The sequence below is a fragment of the Gopherus flavomarginatus genome, chromosome 13, assembly GCF_025201925.1.
Source record: "Gopherus flavomarginatus isolate rGopFla2 chromosome 13, rGopFla2.mat.asm, whole genome shotgun sequence".
Classification (NCBI taxonomy): domain Eukaryota; kingdom Metazoa; phylum Chordata; order Testudines; family Testudinidae; genus Gopherus; species Gopherus flavomarginatus.
Window position 1 is genome coordinate 11,368,972 of NC_066629.1, and position 16,119 is coordinate 11,385,090.

General features: G+C 41.1%; 1 protein-coding gene across 5 annotated transcripts in view; it reads right to left on the bottom strand.

Moving 5' to 3' along the window:
- Positions 1-1,553: 1,553 nt before the first annotated feature.
- CCDC15 (coiled-coil domain containing 15) overlaps positions 1,554-16,119 on the bottom strand; it is a 35,936-nt gene continuing 21,370 nt past the window's right edge. For all 5 annotated transcript variants that reach the window (XM_050921642.1, XM_050921643.1, XM_050921645.1 and 2 more), the window contains 3 exons: positions 4,247-4,426; positions 3,979-4,127; positions 1,554-2,082 (listed from right to left, as the gene is read on the bottom strand). In XM_050921642.1, coding sequence (XP_050777599.1) covers positions 1,961-2,082; positions 3,979-4,127; positions 4,247-4,426 — 451 coding nt within the window. In that variant the 3' untranslated portion in view covers positions 1,554-1,960. The remainder of the gene's footprint in view (positions 2,083-3,978; positions 4,128-4,246; positions 4,427-16,119) is intronic.

Sequence of the window (16,119 nt, forward strand, 5' to 3'; positions counted from 1 at the left end):
GTTGGGTTCTTTTCCCAGCTCTGCCCGTGACTCTCTGTGCCTTAGTTTAGTCATTTGAAGATGAGGGAGAATGATACTGACCTACATTTCAAGTAGATGGAAGCATGTTAAGATTCAGTACATCAGTCTGTGGAAGAGACAGGCCCCTCACAACAAGCTGCTCACTACACCCGCTCCTCTCCAGCCAGGTGACACAGGAGAAGCTACTGAGTGCTTGGCAGCCATGTGAAGAGCTAATTGGGGATTAGCCAGTCCATCAATGGGGAATAGGGTGAGGCCTCAAAGCAAAATTGGAAATTGATGCAGGTTTCTTTACATCATATGAGAGAAAGAGATTTACTTGACATGTTTTATGAGTGAGTGATTAGCTAGCCAATGGAACAAGCAGGAAATTATAGACAGCAGAGTGCTGGTATGTGACAGAGTGCCCACGGGGCATTTAATATGTGGAGGTAGGGAGTGAACTAGAGGACACAGAGAGACACAGTCCTTGTGCCTCTTCAAAGGAGCTGGTCAAATTCTTTTGGGGAGATCAGCCCCTGCTCCCTCCTAGGGCAGCTACTAACCACTCAGAAGGAAAGGGGGGGAGGAGGTGTGTGATGGCTTCTCCCCAGTGGCAGAGGGACCACTCCCCAGAGGGAATTTTGGCTCCCTCAAAACAGAATTCCTCCTAGGAAGTCCACTCTGCACCACTCCTCACCAGCATGTAGGACAGCATCCACAGCATGTGGAATCCAAACTCACCCTGTTGCTGGTTCTCTTTACACATCACGGAACAGCCCAGCTCAAATCGCCCACCACCCAGATTCTTCTCTCCCAACCAAGCCTGTGGCCTCTCTAAAGTGCCAGAGAGCAAGGCAACTGCCCTAGTGAGAGAGTCAGACGACACCCTCTAACCTTCCCTGGAAGTAGGGCATCTTTCAAGCAAACACTACAAGACTGCAACATATTCCTACAGGAAGAGGAGGGTTTCTGCCCCTGCTTTATAAATGGACTAAATCCAAGGAGAGGATGCACCAGTGTCTCCTCTTCCCAACATGCAGGGTTGAGTATAAGAATATTCTGCTACTTGATGGAGCCATTTGCAGACAGCAGAATGAGATTGCACAGTATACACGTGGATATGCAGCCTGGGACCTCTTTATTGCCAGGATCTAATAAGAGAAAAACCCTCAGTGCTCTGGACCCTGCAGAGAGGAGACTATGGGATTGACAACACAAGAGAACTGGGTGTTTTGTTTCAACAAACATCTCACCGCCTCCTTCTCTTTGGACTTCAACTGGAGAAGCTTTATAGTTTTTTTCCTCATGGGGCAAAAGCTGAAGATGTTGCAGATTTGCATCTCTTTTCTGAACAGTTCGTTTTATAAATTAAAACTGCAAAAAATCTTTCTGGGCAGATGCACTAACAGACCACGGATTGTTGAGATGGTGGAGCAGGGAGGGAGGGGAACCCAACCATAGCCAGGCTATCCCCCACTCCCTCCCCAGTTTAGAGACTCGTACAACATGAAAGCATGCACAGCTACAGCCACAGAAGAATTCTGCACAGATGCTTTGAACTTGGAAGGGTTTATTCATCAGTCGAATAGATAGAAATTTGGATTTATGCTTCAAACAAAAATCCCTCATCCATTATAACCATCCCATGGTATCTCTTTACATTAGATCCCTGCATTACTGATCAGTGGCAGCAGCAGGGCTAATTCTGGGCCTTTGGAGTACTCATCTTCCATAGTGTATATGGATCACACATGATGAAAGGAGTTAGAGGTACAATTTAACCCTGAATGTGAGTATTAGTCAAAACAAACCTAGTGTCTCTCTGGATAAGGGCTAACAAATGAAGAAGAGAGTGAATGCTCTGGGACAGAAAACTGCTCTGGGGAACAACTGTCTCTCCTGTGCACGCGCGAGCTGTCTGCTGAACATTCGTAAAAGCTGATTCCAGGCCGACTTTTCATGGATTCTTCACAGAAGGTGCACGTATTGAAGCTAAGTTATGGATTGCAAGTCGTGTGGTTGAATTCCCATCCGAAATGTCACATGATGAGATGACCGACTGCAACGCTCGAGCATAAGCTGAAAAATCAGAAAGTGCTAAGTGACTGTAGCCTGAGCCAACTTTCCCACAGAGTCCTGGGGCTTACTTCTGGAGTCATTTGCTAACTTGGGAATTAAACAAAATATGCAGTTGTGCCTCTTGACAAAGATAGAGAGGGACATTTTCCCAAGGGCCTCATCTCTGAAGGATGGAAATTCATAGGATCTATGGGTATCGAGCAATCATGTGCTCTTGTTGCTGCTGCATAACTGAGCAAGAAGATAAGCTTCTGCATGGCTGTGGGGGCAGAGTAGCTGCTTAGCAGATTACGACATGGGAAGCTGAGACACACAAAACAAGCAAGGAAAGGATTGGGCACCAAATGGGAGGAGACTAGACATGAAAAATCCCAACTCCATAAGAGAGTCTTGCACGTATTCTGCACACAAGCATTTAAAGTGTAAAGAGTTTGAACAGCAATTCCTCACTCACCAGCCAGCTCAGATGTTCAGGGCACTTTCTGTAGGCCACAAGCAGCATCTCAGCATTGCATGTGTCTGAGATGTATTAGTGGGTACAGGGCAAATAAAGAACCTTGAACCTAGGAGCCAGAAGGTAAGTGCTGGAGAAGCTGATTTTTAACTAGCTGGCATTCTACAACATATATGGGGCAGGGAAGGATAGCTCCAGTGGTTTGAGCATTGGCCTGCTAAACCCAGGGTTGTGAGTTCAATCCTTGAGGGGAGCATTTGGGGATTGGGCCTGCTTTGAGCAGGGGGTTGGACTAGATGATCTCCTGAGGTCCAACCCTAATAATCTATGACTCTGTGTCTGGGCTGGGCATGCAAATATTGGTTAAAAAAGTTAAGTGGTTAAACTGTTAGAACTACAACTGATTAACCGAGGTAGTGCTGGGGCCCCACCAGCCTGCTGTGGCCAGCACAGCTGGGGTCCCTCCTGTCAACACAGGGCCATCAGGCTTAACAGTTAGTGTTGGTTAACCGATAAGCCTAATAATTACCCGTCAACCTTTAAAATCCCTGGTCTGGGCACTGTAAAATAGCAATAGCAGCACCCACATGTGCCATTACTGACTTTAGGCTTGTGTATTTATTGATTTTTTCTACAAACTGTTGCATTTCCCATTTGTCTCATGACTTTGTATTTTTGAAAGTAGTTTATGAGGATTGCCCCAAATGTCTGTTCAACCAAATACCCTAATTGTTCTGCAGGATAATTTAAAGCACAAGACTGCTTTGTTACAGGTGATTGATAACATCTCCCTCCCATCCACCTTCCGATAAAGACCTTGGCATCAAAGTGGAGAGCAGATTTTCCAAGAGCCAGGCATTTTCTGTCCCGTTTACATGTTTGCTTTGCGGTACTTTTCCCCATAACATGTGTCCCCATCAGTTTTCAAATATAATTTCATTATTCATTCAAACAAACACGTGCATCCCTGGAAAGTTGCCAACCCAGCTCTTGGTGGGACAGTTGCAGTTTCTCCAAAGCAAGGGTTGCAAATGGGGGTGCCAGGTGTCTGCAGAATGCCCAGGTTTTTCTAGTTCCTGGATTTGGACTCCCCCTTGGCTTTGCATTAGTGAGAGCAGCAGCTGGTGCTTAGCTTTAACAGCTGTATAAAAAAAGTTACAAAATATCTGTGCCACAAGAAAATCTAGTTTAACAGACCACCGAGGCTGTCAAATGAAAATGAAATACTACCCAAGTAGTCTATATTTCCCTGGGAGCGTGCATGGGGGATGTGTGCACACATACATAAATACAGAGCTCACATTAGAGGAAGTTAATGGAAATGATGCTACAAAACTATGGGAACTCCTAGCCAGGCTTAACATTTGTCTGTATGGCAGGACTCCTGCATCTGACCTCAGTTCTGGGTCTACACTGATTCCTTAGGAAGCAAGAGCTCAAACCTTTGTGGTTTTTGTAGAACATGCAGTTGTTGGCACAGGTGTCAGGATGAGAGTCCCAGAAATCAGACCCACAGCAGCACAATGGAGGCAAGTCAATGTTATACAGTTTTATCTTCTCCCTCATCTGAGCTCTTAAAGCTTCCATGTATCTGCAAAAATAAAACAGTTTCCCTGTGACAGGATAATACCATTGCCTTCATTAATCCCACTGGCAAAGCCAGGATTTTGAGAACAAGATGAAGGAGCCCTCAATCATTCACCAGCTCACCTCACGTATTCCTTATTTCTCTGTTGCTTTTCCTTACTCGTCCTCACTCTTCTCTCCTCCAGTCTGAGTTGAGCCAGTACTTCACATGCCTTCTCCCCAGAACAGGTGCCTTGCTGGTAGGCTCTCTCCTGGATCCTCTGCTCCTCTGCACGACGCTGGTGCTCCTTCTCAGTCTTAATTCTGTGGGCAGAAGTGCTGTTTAACTGGATCTTTCAGAGAGAAGGAAGATGGTCCCATGCTCAGAGGACAGGACTAAGTCAGGAGCACTGGGTTCTGTTTTCTGCTGCATGTGGGACCTAGGGTATGTCATATATCGTCTTTCCCCCCACAACTGTAAGATACTGACAATACCCTCTTTCTAGAAGCACTGGATCTACAGCAAGGAGTTGGATTATGCTGCTTTCTCCCAGGCCCCAACTAGTCACCTACCTGCAGAGGAAAACAATTCTGCACTGTGTTTAAATGCAGCATCAGCTTTCTATGTGATAAACTTTAACATAACGTAACTGTTCCTTGAAATTTGTCAAAGCTAATTTTCCCTCCTGGCTTCCTCACTGGAGAGTTTTGTGCCTTGTGTGTGCCTTCTCCTTTCCTCCATCCCTTTATAGCTTTTCCTGTTTCCCCTCTCCCCTCCACCACCACTGTCTTTTGTTCTGCCCCACCCCATGTTTTCTGTCTCACATTTCTTCTCTCCAGAGAGCTCTGACCCCTCCACCCACAGGCTTGCTTCTGGCTCAGAGGATTTGCACACAGTTCCAATAGTCATTTTGTGAGGTCAGAAGGTACCATTGTGATCATCTAGTCCGATCTTGTGTACAGTACAGGCCAGAGAACTGCCCAGAAAGGACTCCTGTTTGAACTACAACTGAAAAACATCCAAGCTCAACTTAAAAATGGTCAGTGACAGATTCTCTTAACACTTAGTAAACTGTTCCAGTGATTAATTATCTTCAGTATAAAAATGCATGCCTTATTTCCAGTCTGGATTTCTCTACCTTTAACTTCCACCCTTTGGATTTTGTTATCTTTGTTTGCTGGACTTAAGAGCCAAATATTTGTTCCTCATGTCAGTACATAAAAACTGATCAAGTTGCCCCTTAACCATCTCTTTGTTAACCTGAAGGAACTCAAGCTATCACTACAAGACAAAACTTTTCCATTCATTTAATCTTTCTCATGGGTCTTCTCTGAAACTCTTCAATTTATCAACATCCTTCCTCAGTTATGGACACCAGAACAGGATACCACATTCCAGCAGTGGTCAAACCAAAACTCAAATAAGTAGAAGCAATATTACCTCTTTAGACCCACTTGAGATTCCCCTGTTTATGCATCCAAAGATCACACTAGCCCGGAGGGCCACAGGATCACACTGGGACCTCATGTTCAAATAATTATCCACCATGTCCCTCAAGTCTTTGTCAGAGTCCCTGTTTCTCGGGATAGGAATCCCCTAACCTGCAAGTATGGCCTATATTCTTTGTCAGGAGGCTCTTGTGCTGCTCTGCTCTACAGCTCTTCTCCACCTTAGAAAGTAGCAACAATGCCTATGCCACTGCTGCTTCTTCCCTTCCATCCTCTTAAAGGAGCAGCTGCCCAAAGGGCAGGAACCAGCAATTCTGTTTCCTGGTCCCACTCAGCCCACGGCAGATTTCAAAGGGCCCTAGTAAATGGGTTTCCTCACCAAGTACTGGGGATGATCTTCACTCCTCCCACCACTCCAGGCTGAGGACAGGACTCAATCAGCCAAAGTAGAGGACTGTAGCTCTAATCTGGGCTTCCCTTCCTCTCCCCGGTGCATTCTCAGAGCAGGGAGAGAGAAGGAAGCCTGAATCTAGGGAGAAATTTGGTATAGACTCCATCCAAACGGGGAAAGGATACAGAAAGGCTCACAGCTGCTTGCCTTCAGTGCAAGTGTTGGGCTGACCAGCTCTGGGGAATTAATCTTTGTTACATTGTAGTGGACTTTAAAACAAAAAAAATCCCACATATGTGGTGTCTGGAGTTTGGGAGAGAGATAGGCAACAAGAGTGAGAGGGCTGAGGTGGGAGTCATGGGAGCCAAGTGTTAGAGCTTTGCATGGAAGTTGGCTGGGGAGCAACTTGCTCCAGCCAATACATGGGGCAGACTGCATCCATGCAATCACCATCCAAGGGGACATGCTCAGGACAAAGCTGGGGGAAGATTTAGTACAAGTACTATGGACATTCTGGGCTGTACCACAGGACACACTGCTCTAACGTATGCCAGAGGCCATTTCAGCCCTTAGAACAGCCCAGAATCCAGAGGGCACAAAGGTAACTTACAGCCACCTTTGCCCTCAATCCCGGGAGGGCCCTGACCTCTGGCTGAGGTATGCCATGCTGTGCTTAGTGCTTTAATGAACCAGAACATTCTTTACATGTAATTTTTGGTTTTATGATAAAGCTCTTCACATCTAGGTGGTGTTTAATACCTTGATGTAGAATCTGGGTTACTGTGTAAATAACTATATAAGCTTGTACTAAAAATGTTAAGGACATTCTCTGGAACAAGTTATTACCTTAGGCAGAAATGGACTTTAAACAGAGACATCTGATTTAGTTGAGGATTCGTCCTGCTTTGAGCAGGGGGTTGGACTAGATGACCTCCTGAGGTTCCTTCCAACCCTGATATTCTAGGCTTCTATGATCTACCATGTTATTCTTTTCAATGAATACCAAATACAACATATTCTAACTAATCACTGCCAAAATTCAATCTGAAATCCAAGCTGGGTTGAGCTCAGATTGGAAGAGTACCAGAAATTAAATAAAGGGAGTTTGCCCAACAGACCAGAAAAAAAAAAAAAAAAAAAAAAAAAAAAAAAAAAAACACATCACACACACACACACACACACACCAAGGAGGAGAGTGCCTAAGCCAAAGCTTCTCTAGTCAAGTTATAATGCCCGAAGATGTCTTTACAATGAAGTGCTAATAAAAACTTAAGTATATCGTAAGTGTGCTCCTATAAAACTCAGAACAAGGACAGCTTAGCTTTACATCAAGTAACTACAGGAACACTCACTTCCATATATAGAAAGGCTGGGCAGCTAGTAAATTTAGCAAACTTATAAGACTGCATCAACCTGAAACAAGAAAATCCTTCAAATGGTCTCCACATACACAGCAGCCTCTTGGTGTTCATTCCTGGGGCAGAATGGGTTCTGTACTAGAGGCTCTTTCATTGCCACATTTTATTTATGGAAATGTAATCAACAAAGAAATGTTTCTTTAAAAGGTGCAGTTCTACTCTGAAAAGCGACAATGTTAAAACAGCATTCTTGAAACAGGTCTGTTCCCTGTGGGTATCCAGAGTCAGACATGCTGACTTTAAAGACCAAGGACCTTTACTATTTCACTCCAGTTAGCTCTGCAGAATCAATCCAGCAGTGGTCAAGTGAACTGCATGCTGTTTCTTCTCTTTCAATGCAATTGATAGCCCAGATTCAATTGGAAGGCCAAATTCTGCCCTTCAACATACACCTACACAAGCCCATTTCAGACACTACAACTGGACAGGCATATGAGGAGAGTTTGGCTGGCATAAATTTAAAATTACAATATTACATAAAAATGTACATTTAATTTGTATTTAATGATTATGTAACTCATCTCCCGGGGCTAGTTTGCAGGACAGGTACTTAGCAAAAACGTCTTTCTCCTCATATAGTCAACACATTTGATCAGGAAGTTAGCAACTGAAACTAAATGGAGCACCATGAGGCACATTTACAGTCACTCATCAAACCTAGGGATGGAAGCCAAGGGATATGTACAGATTCACAGGTTAAGACCAGAAGGGACCATTATGATAATCTAGTCTGGCCTCCTGCATAACACTGACCAGAGACCCTCACCCAATAATTTCTGAACATGGAAGCCTGTTCTCAACGCACATCACAAAGATTTCGTTTTTCACCTATAGTGCAACTGTCCAAATCATAACTACTGTCACCTCAAACCATCTCTCTGACCAAGTCTTCTCAGGAACCTAACACTATAGCTAGGAAAATCCATATTCTAGCAAATGAAACAACTACCCAGTTCACGCAGTGGGGGGCAATTCAGTAGCAGATAAGTGTACTTATATGGTTAACTTAACAGTTTTGGTTGCCCGTGAAACTGTTTGAGACTCCCTTCAGCAGGTTCATGGCTTCTCTCCTCAACCCTACAAGAGGTGCTAACTCTCTTTTCTACCCTCCATGACTGTGCAGTTGGTCCCTCCTCCTTACAATTACTGCCAATCCCTATCTTTGAAGAACCCTTTAGCCCTGGCAGTCACTGTACTAGATTTGGAGATATGCCAAAGGCAGGGTGAATAAAAATAGATTAAAAAAAAACTTATAAAGTGAAAAAAGTTATTTTTAAAAAGAAACCTATAAAATAAAATAGAAATTATTACAATTTACATGAAGGTTTAAGTGTACTATCAATCAGAATATCAGGGTTGGAAGGGACCTCAGGAGGTCATCTAGTCCAACCCCCTGCTCAAAGCAGGACCAATCCCCAAACAGATTTTTACCCCAGTTCCCCAAATGGCCCCCGTCAAGGATTGAACTCACAACCCTGGGTTTAGCAAGCCAATGCTCAAACCACTGAGCCATTCCTCCTTCCCCCATTTAATAAAATTATTTAAATTCAATTAAAGCAATGTCAAGCAGTACTTGTTTGCTGCCAAAGTTTTAAAGAAAGCCAGATTATTGCAGGGTGGATAAAAAAAATTTTAAAAATCAAAAATCCTATTTTTTTAATTTAAACTGGATTTTTTTTTGATAAATGCTTTTTGAGGGAAAACCTATCTAAATATAGGTTTAATTAAAGATATATTATATCTCATCATGGAATAGGGATTATAAATTCTATAGTATGAGACAATTCATGTAATGTTTAAGAAAAGTTTTGTAAATGAGTTCCAACAGCTCATGGATTAGGGACCCAATCTTATGGAGTTCCAGGGGCTTCTGTATAGCAAGATTAACCTAAAATAATCTATCTACGCAATGGGACTCAGTGCTCAGTCTAGAAGATACCGTCAGAGATGCTTAGTTCTGCATTTCTCAAACTGTGGATTTGTGTTTCCAGAGATAACATGCTTGTTAAAAGCAAAAATGTTTTTAAAATAAATAGAGAGAGAGGTGAGAAATAACAGACCTCAACCGTATTGTCCCTCTGCAAATTTGTGTACACAGAGTCAATTCCTTACCTCTCTCTAGAAGTGCAAAGTTTCAAAAAGTTCAATGAATAGAAGATTGTTGGGGTGGAATAGATCTGGACAAGCAGAAGAAGTCTGGAGATAAATGTGGGACGGGAGGGACAGGCAGCAGAAACAAAAAAGTGAAGCTGTTTGAGCAGCATATTCCAGAAGTCTTGAGATCTGAGTGTAGCCTTCATTGATCTGCGATCTACCATACCATTCCCCCACTAGAAGGGAAAACCTATAATGGAAGCAGACTGTAGAAAGAGACCCAGTTTGGGAATATTTTAATGAAATTCCTTTACCTGTGGGTTAAGACAGGCATGCATGCAAAATGCAAACAATGCAACAAAAATGTAAGGCCTGGTTGCCTGGATGAAACAACATCATGAGAAGTGTTCCTGCTCAGGGGAAGCTGCGTTGAAGATGATGAAAGGAACATGTCTGAACACGCAGGATCTTCAGGTTGGTCAACTTTTTTATTTCACACTTCTTTCTTAAGGACTGCCTGTCTTCCTTCTGGACTATTCTTGAATTGTCATGTTTGAGCAAAAAAACCTCTGTGATACTATCATTTTAGATGCAGTTGTGATAAAAAAAAACTAAATAGCTGAAATAGGGAGATCGTCCTTTTACAATTTCACCTTTAAAGTAGTACTGAGTGTCAGTGCATGCAGTGAGTAATACTAAATGAGCAGTATGGTAGTAATAATTAAATAACTGCACTGAATTCTTTTGTTTAGCAGAATTCATCCTCAACATACAGGATTCTGAAGACTATTCACCTTCAAGATCATAATTTTTTTTTACAGTTTCAGAGTTATCTGCCAATGATAGTGTTTCAGTCACATCATGTATGTCACATAGCCACAGTATATCACCTGTAGCAAAAAGAAAAGAAAATCTCCATCACCCAGAAACAACCACAGATAAGTTTGTGATAAGAACCAGCAGATTACAAAGAGAGGTAATTGATGAAAAAATTGCCCAGGTTGTTTATGCAACAAATTCTCCTTTCTGTATGATTGAGAACCCACACTTCATTAACATGGTTCAGCCATTAAGACCAGGATACAGCCCACCCAACAGAGCAGATGTTGTAGGCAAATTGCTGGATAAAGTGTATGAAAGAGAAATTGAGCAGTGGGCAAAAGGTCTAGCAGGTAAAATTGTTAACCTGAGTCTCGATGGGTGGAGCAATGTCCACAATGATCCTGTTGTATGTGCTCGTGTGACAACCGAAGAAAGGAATGTCTTTCTTACAGAAATAATTGATACATCAAGAAATGCACACAGAATACTTACAAGTAGTAGCAATAAAAACTATAACAAACTGAAAAAAAAAAATCAAATGTCTAGTAAGCAGCTTGGTCACAGACAATGCTGAGAATGCATCCAAGATGAGAAGAAATGTAGATGAGAGTAAAGAGATTCCCAAGCTAACAACATACAGTTGCAGTGCTTATTTGATGCACCTCCTAGCCGAAGACTTCAGCATTCCAGAAATAAAGGCTAATGTTGCCGATATTGCAAAATACTTCCATAACAACCACTTTGCATCAGCTACTCTGAAAAAAGTGGGAGGAACCAAGCTAACTCTCCCATAAGACGAGTGATGGAACTCAGCAGTGGACTATTTTGAGCACTATATCAAGAACTGGCCTAATCTGATGATAGTTGGTGAACAAAATTGTGAAAAAATAGATGGCACTGTCAGAGCCAAAGTTCTCAACATTGGGCTTAAAAGAAATGCTAAACACATGCAGAGTACCCTGAAGCCTATTTCTGTAGCCTTGAACAAAATGCAGGGAAATAGCTGTTTTATTGCTGACGCTGTTGAAATTTGGAAGGAACTGAGATCTTAAAGAGAAATATGCAGAGTTAAATTACAAGCATTAAAAAAAAAAAAATGAATGGGACAAGCATTATCTCCAGCTCATTTTCTTGCAAATTTTCTCAATACTCAGTACCAGGGTCAAACCTTAACTGCTGAAGGAGAGGAGTTGGCTATGACATGGACATCCAGCAATCATCTCTCCATAACGCCAACTATAATAAAACTTCAGAGCTAAGGGTGAACCATTGAAGAAACGTATGTTTGCTGATGATGATTTAAAGAAAGTCACACCAGTGAACTGGAGGAAGTCACTTAAGCACTTGGATTCAGAGACTGTTGAAGTGATAATCTCACTTTTAACAGCAGTAGCTTCTTCTGCTGGTCCAGAAATATTATTTTCTTCCTTTGGACTAATTCATTCCCAATTGAGAAATCATTTGGGACTTGAAAAAGCAGGAAAGCTTGTTTTCTTTTCCAGATTATGAACAGTTAGTTGCAGGAGCCAAATATTTTAAATTTCTCATGTTGACCTGGCTGACATAGTCGATTTAATTTGTTTATCTAAATATTTAACTATTTTAGTTAAACAATTTAAACAAAAACAAACCTGATTTAAAAAAAACTTGAATGTTTTACTAAATTCAAATTCATATGCTTGTTTTGTTATAATATTATATGTTTGCTGTTGAAGAAAAAAATCCAGAATACTTAACGTTGTTGTTTTAGTTAAAACAAAAAATTTTAATGTCTGTCTGGTGATGTTCTCCTCCTAATACACCCTGGCGAGAAAATCCTCCAAATATTAATGATTAACGTGTTGAACTGGAGATAGTTCACCTCCCAATGACTTCATCAATATCTGCTTCAATTACCTTTGGCAAATTAAATAACCAATCATTCGTTTTCTGAGATAGCTATAAAACTCATCTGAAAAGTTTCCAAAAATAAATCACTTAAAAAATATATAGTGTATACCTTCTAAAAGTGAAATCTACATCTGTCTCTGAGTTGTGAAGAATACATAGTAAGGCTATTACAACCAGCAAGAACGCACTTTTATGGAGAAATTCCATAAAATTTTATGCTTATTACAACAAATCTGTAAGCCACTAACCCCCCTTTTTTGTCCTATGAGGTGTTAACTGGCCATTTCCCTTTCAATGGTCTATTATAATATGTGTCAGACTACTTATGTTAAACTATCTGTTTAACATAATTAAATTAAATTAAAGTCTTCCTGACTAATGATTTAAATCAAATCTACCCTGGATTACTGAACTAGCGGAAGTCAACGACTAAGCACCTAGAACCAGAGTTTGCAGGAGTGCTAAACCAGCTTTTGACAGCAGTAATCTCATCTGCAGATGCAGAGAGAATATTTTCATTTCAGTTTCAAATAATGACTAGTTCATTCCCATTTAAGAAGCCACCTGGGAGTTAAAGATGCAGGAAAGTTTGTTTTCCTCTTCCAATCTATAAATAAAAACAGGTGAGAGGATATAAGCTCTAAAATCTTCAAGGAGAATGGCGACCAGAAGCAATCAGTTCAATTCACTAACTACACATAATACTTAGTTTTAAATGCATAATGTTCTGATAAACTGTCCAATTTTTTTCTTATGTAGCCAGCAAATCTGAGATATTTTTATTTAACTAATAAAACACAAATATTAAAACACACTTTTTTGGTATTTAATTGAATTTCCAAATAGAGCATGACAAATTGCAAGTAAAAAAAAAACCTAGTAAGAAAATGGTGAACGATACATTGCTAACATCATAATAACGCAATAATTGAGAACCTGAAAAAATGTAAGATAATTGGTTAAATAAATGTATTAATACCGCGTAGCCTCCTGGTGAATAAAGAAGCACCACATTTAGAGTAAAGACTATATTTAATTGAAAATCAACATGTTTTAATGGTTAGAATTCTCTGAAAAGGTCAAACAAACACGTGGACAAGGGGGATCCAGTGGATATAATGAACTTTCAGAAAACCTTTGACAAGGTCCGTCACCAAAGGCTCTTAAGCAAACTAAGCAGTCATAAGATAATAGAGAAGATCCTCTCATGGATCAGTAACTGGTTAAAAGACAGGAAACAAAAAGGGTAGGAATAAATGGTCAGTTTTCAGAATGGAGAGAGGTAAAACAGAGGGATCCCCCAGGGATCTGTACTGGGACCAATACTGTTCAACGTATTCATAAGTGATCTGGGAAAAGGGGTAAACAGTGAGCTGGCAAAGTTTCCAGATAATACAAAATTACTCAAGATCGTTAAATCCAAAGCAGACTGCAAAGAGATCTCACAAAACAGGATGACTGAGCAACAGAATAGCAGATGAAATTCAATATTGATAAAATGCACAGTAATGCACATTGGAAAAACATAAAATGATAGGGTTTAAATTAGCTGATACTAAAGAAAGGATCTTGGAGTCACTGAGGATAGTTCTCTGACAACATTCACTCAACCTGCAGTGGCAGTCTAAAAAGTTCCTACCATTCTGTTAGCTTTAGGCAAATATCATAAATGCCACTATATAAATCCATGGTACTCCCGCACCTAGAATATTCCATGCAGTTCTGGTCACCACATCTCAAAAAAAGATTATGGAACTGGTTGCCAGGGGATGTTGTAAAGGCCAAAACTATAATCAGGTTAAAAAAATAATTAGATAAATTCATGGAGGACAGGTCCATTAGTGTCTATTAGTAATGGTATGATTCTTCTCACGGAAGTCACAGATTCTGTGACTTTCTGGGACCTCTGTGACTTTTTCCAGGGCTGCTGGATCAGCAGCTCCCAGGGCTGCCGGAGCAGTGCCCAGGGTTAGTTTATCCTTCCTGGGGCTGGAGCAGAGATGGTCAGTCCCTTTTGCAAGAGCAGCAGCTGAGCTGGAGCAGATGCTGGAGGTCAGCCACTAGCAGTACTCTGACTGTTAGCCTCCGCCTCCCCCAGAATATTTTTAGTAAAAATTAGCGACAGATTGCAGGGTTCCATTAATTTTTGTTTATTGCCCATGACCCGTCCCTGACTTTTACTAAAAATACCTGTGACAATCTTAACCTCAGCAAATAGCCAAGATGGTCAGGGATGCAATCCCATGCTCTGGGTGCCCCTAAGCCTCTGACTACCAGATGCTGGGGCTGGATAACAGTTGACAATAACTTGATAAGTGCCCTGCTCTGTTCATTCCCTCTGAAGCATCTGGCATTGAGCAGTCAGAAGACAGGATACTGGGGCAGATGGCCCATTGGTTCATAAGAATGACCATACTGGCTCAAAGCAATGTGAATCACCCTTTCTTTAGGAAAATTGCTAAAAAGTACAAATGCAAGATGTTTAAAAACAAACAAACAAACCACCCATGATTTAAATCAAGGTTTCTGGCTTGTTGATTTAAATCTTGATTAAAATCAATGATTTCAGTCAGTGATCTAAATCAAATCCATCCTGGGTCAGTGAACAGGAAAAGAAAAAACACTGTCAGAAGGGTACAGAATCCTGAGGTTCATAGAGTTTCTAGTCCCACCTCCTTTTGAAGAATGGAGAAAGTTGATTTTTGACGTGAATAAAAATCCTGTCCTTCATTTCCATGTTGCAGGGAAAAAAAAAAGTTTTTATTAAGAACTTTCATGTGTACTATTTAACATGGTTCTCAATTCATTCAACACTTAGTCTTTAGGTTAGCGCCAGGTTAAACTGTATATAAATAAGTAAGTGCATTAATTCCTGGTTGAAAAGGTCATTTAAAGTAGCATTTCCTCTTTTAAAGCTCAGAGATCACCCTTGCACATCTGCAAACAATGGCTCCAATCCCACAAACACTAATGCATTAGTCATTCTCAGCACACGAGTAGTGTCTCTGCAGTCAATGAGGCTACTCACCTGCATAATATTCACATGCACATGTGTACAGATCAGAGCCAGTGTGTACTATCTGAAAGTTAAATCAGGCTGCAGTTTGTGTCACTCAGAGACACAAGAAGTCAGCTGACACTTCTTGATGTATTTGTGTCATGATACAGTGACCTAATACCTGAAGAAAAACTTTCTTCTGCAGTTACTGAGTTGAAAAGAACTGAAAACAGAAGATTAAAATACAATTTATGCAATGCAAAAATAAATCAAGATGCTAATAAGAGCATGTTAAACATTCATATAAATTTAGGAGTAAGGATTTAGACTGTAAGACACTTACTTGGACAGGGCCCCTATCACTTGGGAGCGTCTGTTAAATGCCATGCACACGTATGGTGTATTAGGAGCGGATTCCTTCCAACGAGGCACAAAAAAATGGAAGAGCTCAGATAATAGCAAACAGGTAATAGGTGATGCAGCTACATTTGCTATAGAGGCCCTTCCTACACATTTAATGGGTCAAAGTTAAGAAACGAATAAGACCTGTTACCATTATCTAGTCCACCCCAATGGTCAGAGAGGGGCGTTCCCTACACAGCTCTCCAATTGTTTTGTCCAGTACAGTTTTAAGTGACTTGCTATCTTACTGAGACAACTTTCCCCAATGAACAGATTATACAGAGTCAGGAAAGTTTTGCTGATTTTTACCCAACTCTTTCTTGGATCAGCTTCACCCCTTAGTTGTAGTCTCTTCAGCTGTGCCACACCAATTCCTCCTTCCTGCCTTGGGTTTATATTCTTCAAATACTTCTATATGGCTCTTCTACTCTTAGGTTATGTCTACACTACCATTTGTGTCAACATAACTCATGTCAGCTAGGGGTGCAATAAACCATCCTCCTGAGTGACAAATTCTGCTGACATAGTGCTATGCCAACACTAACATAGCTA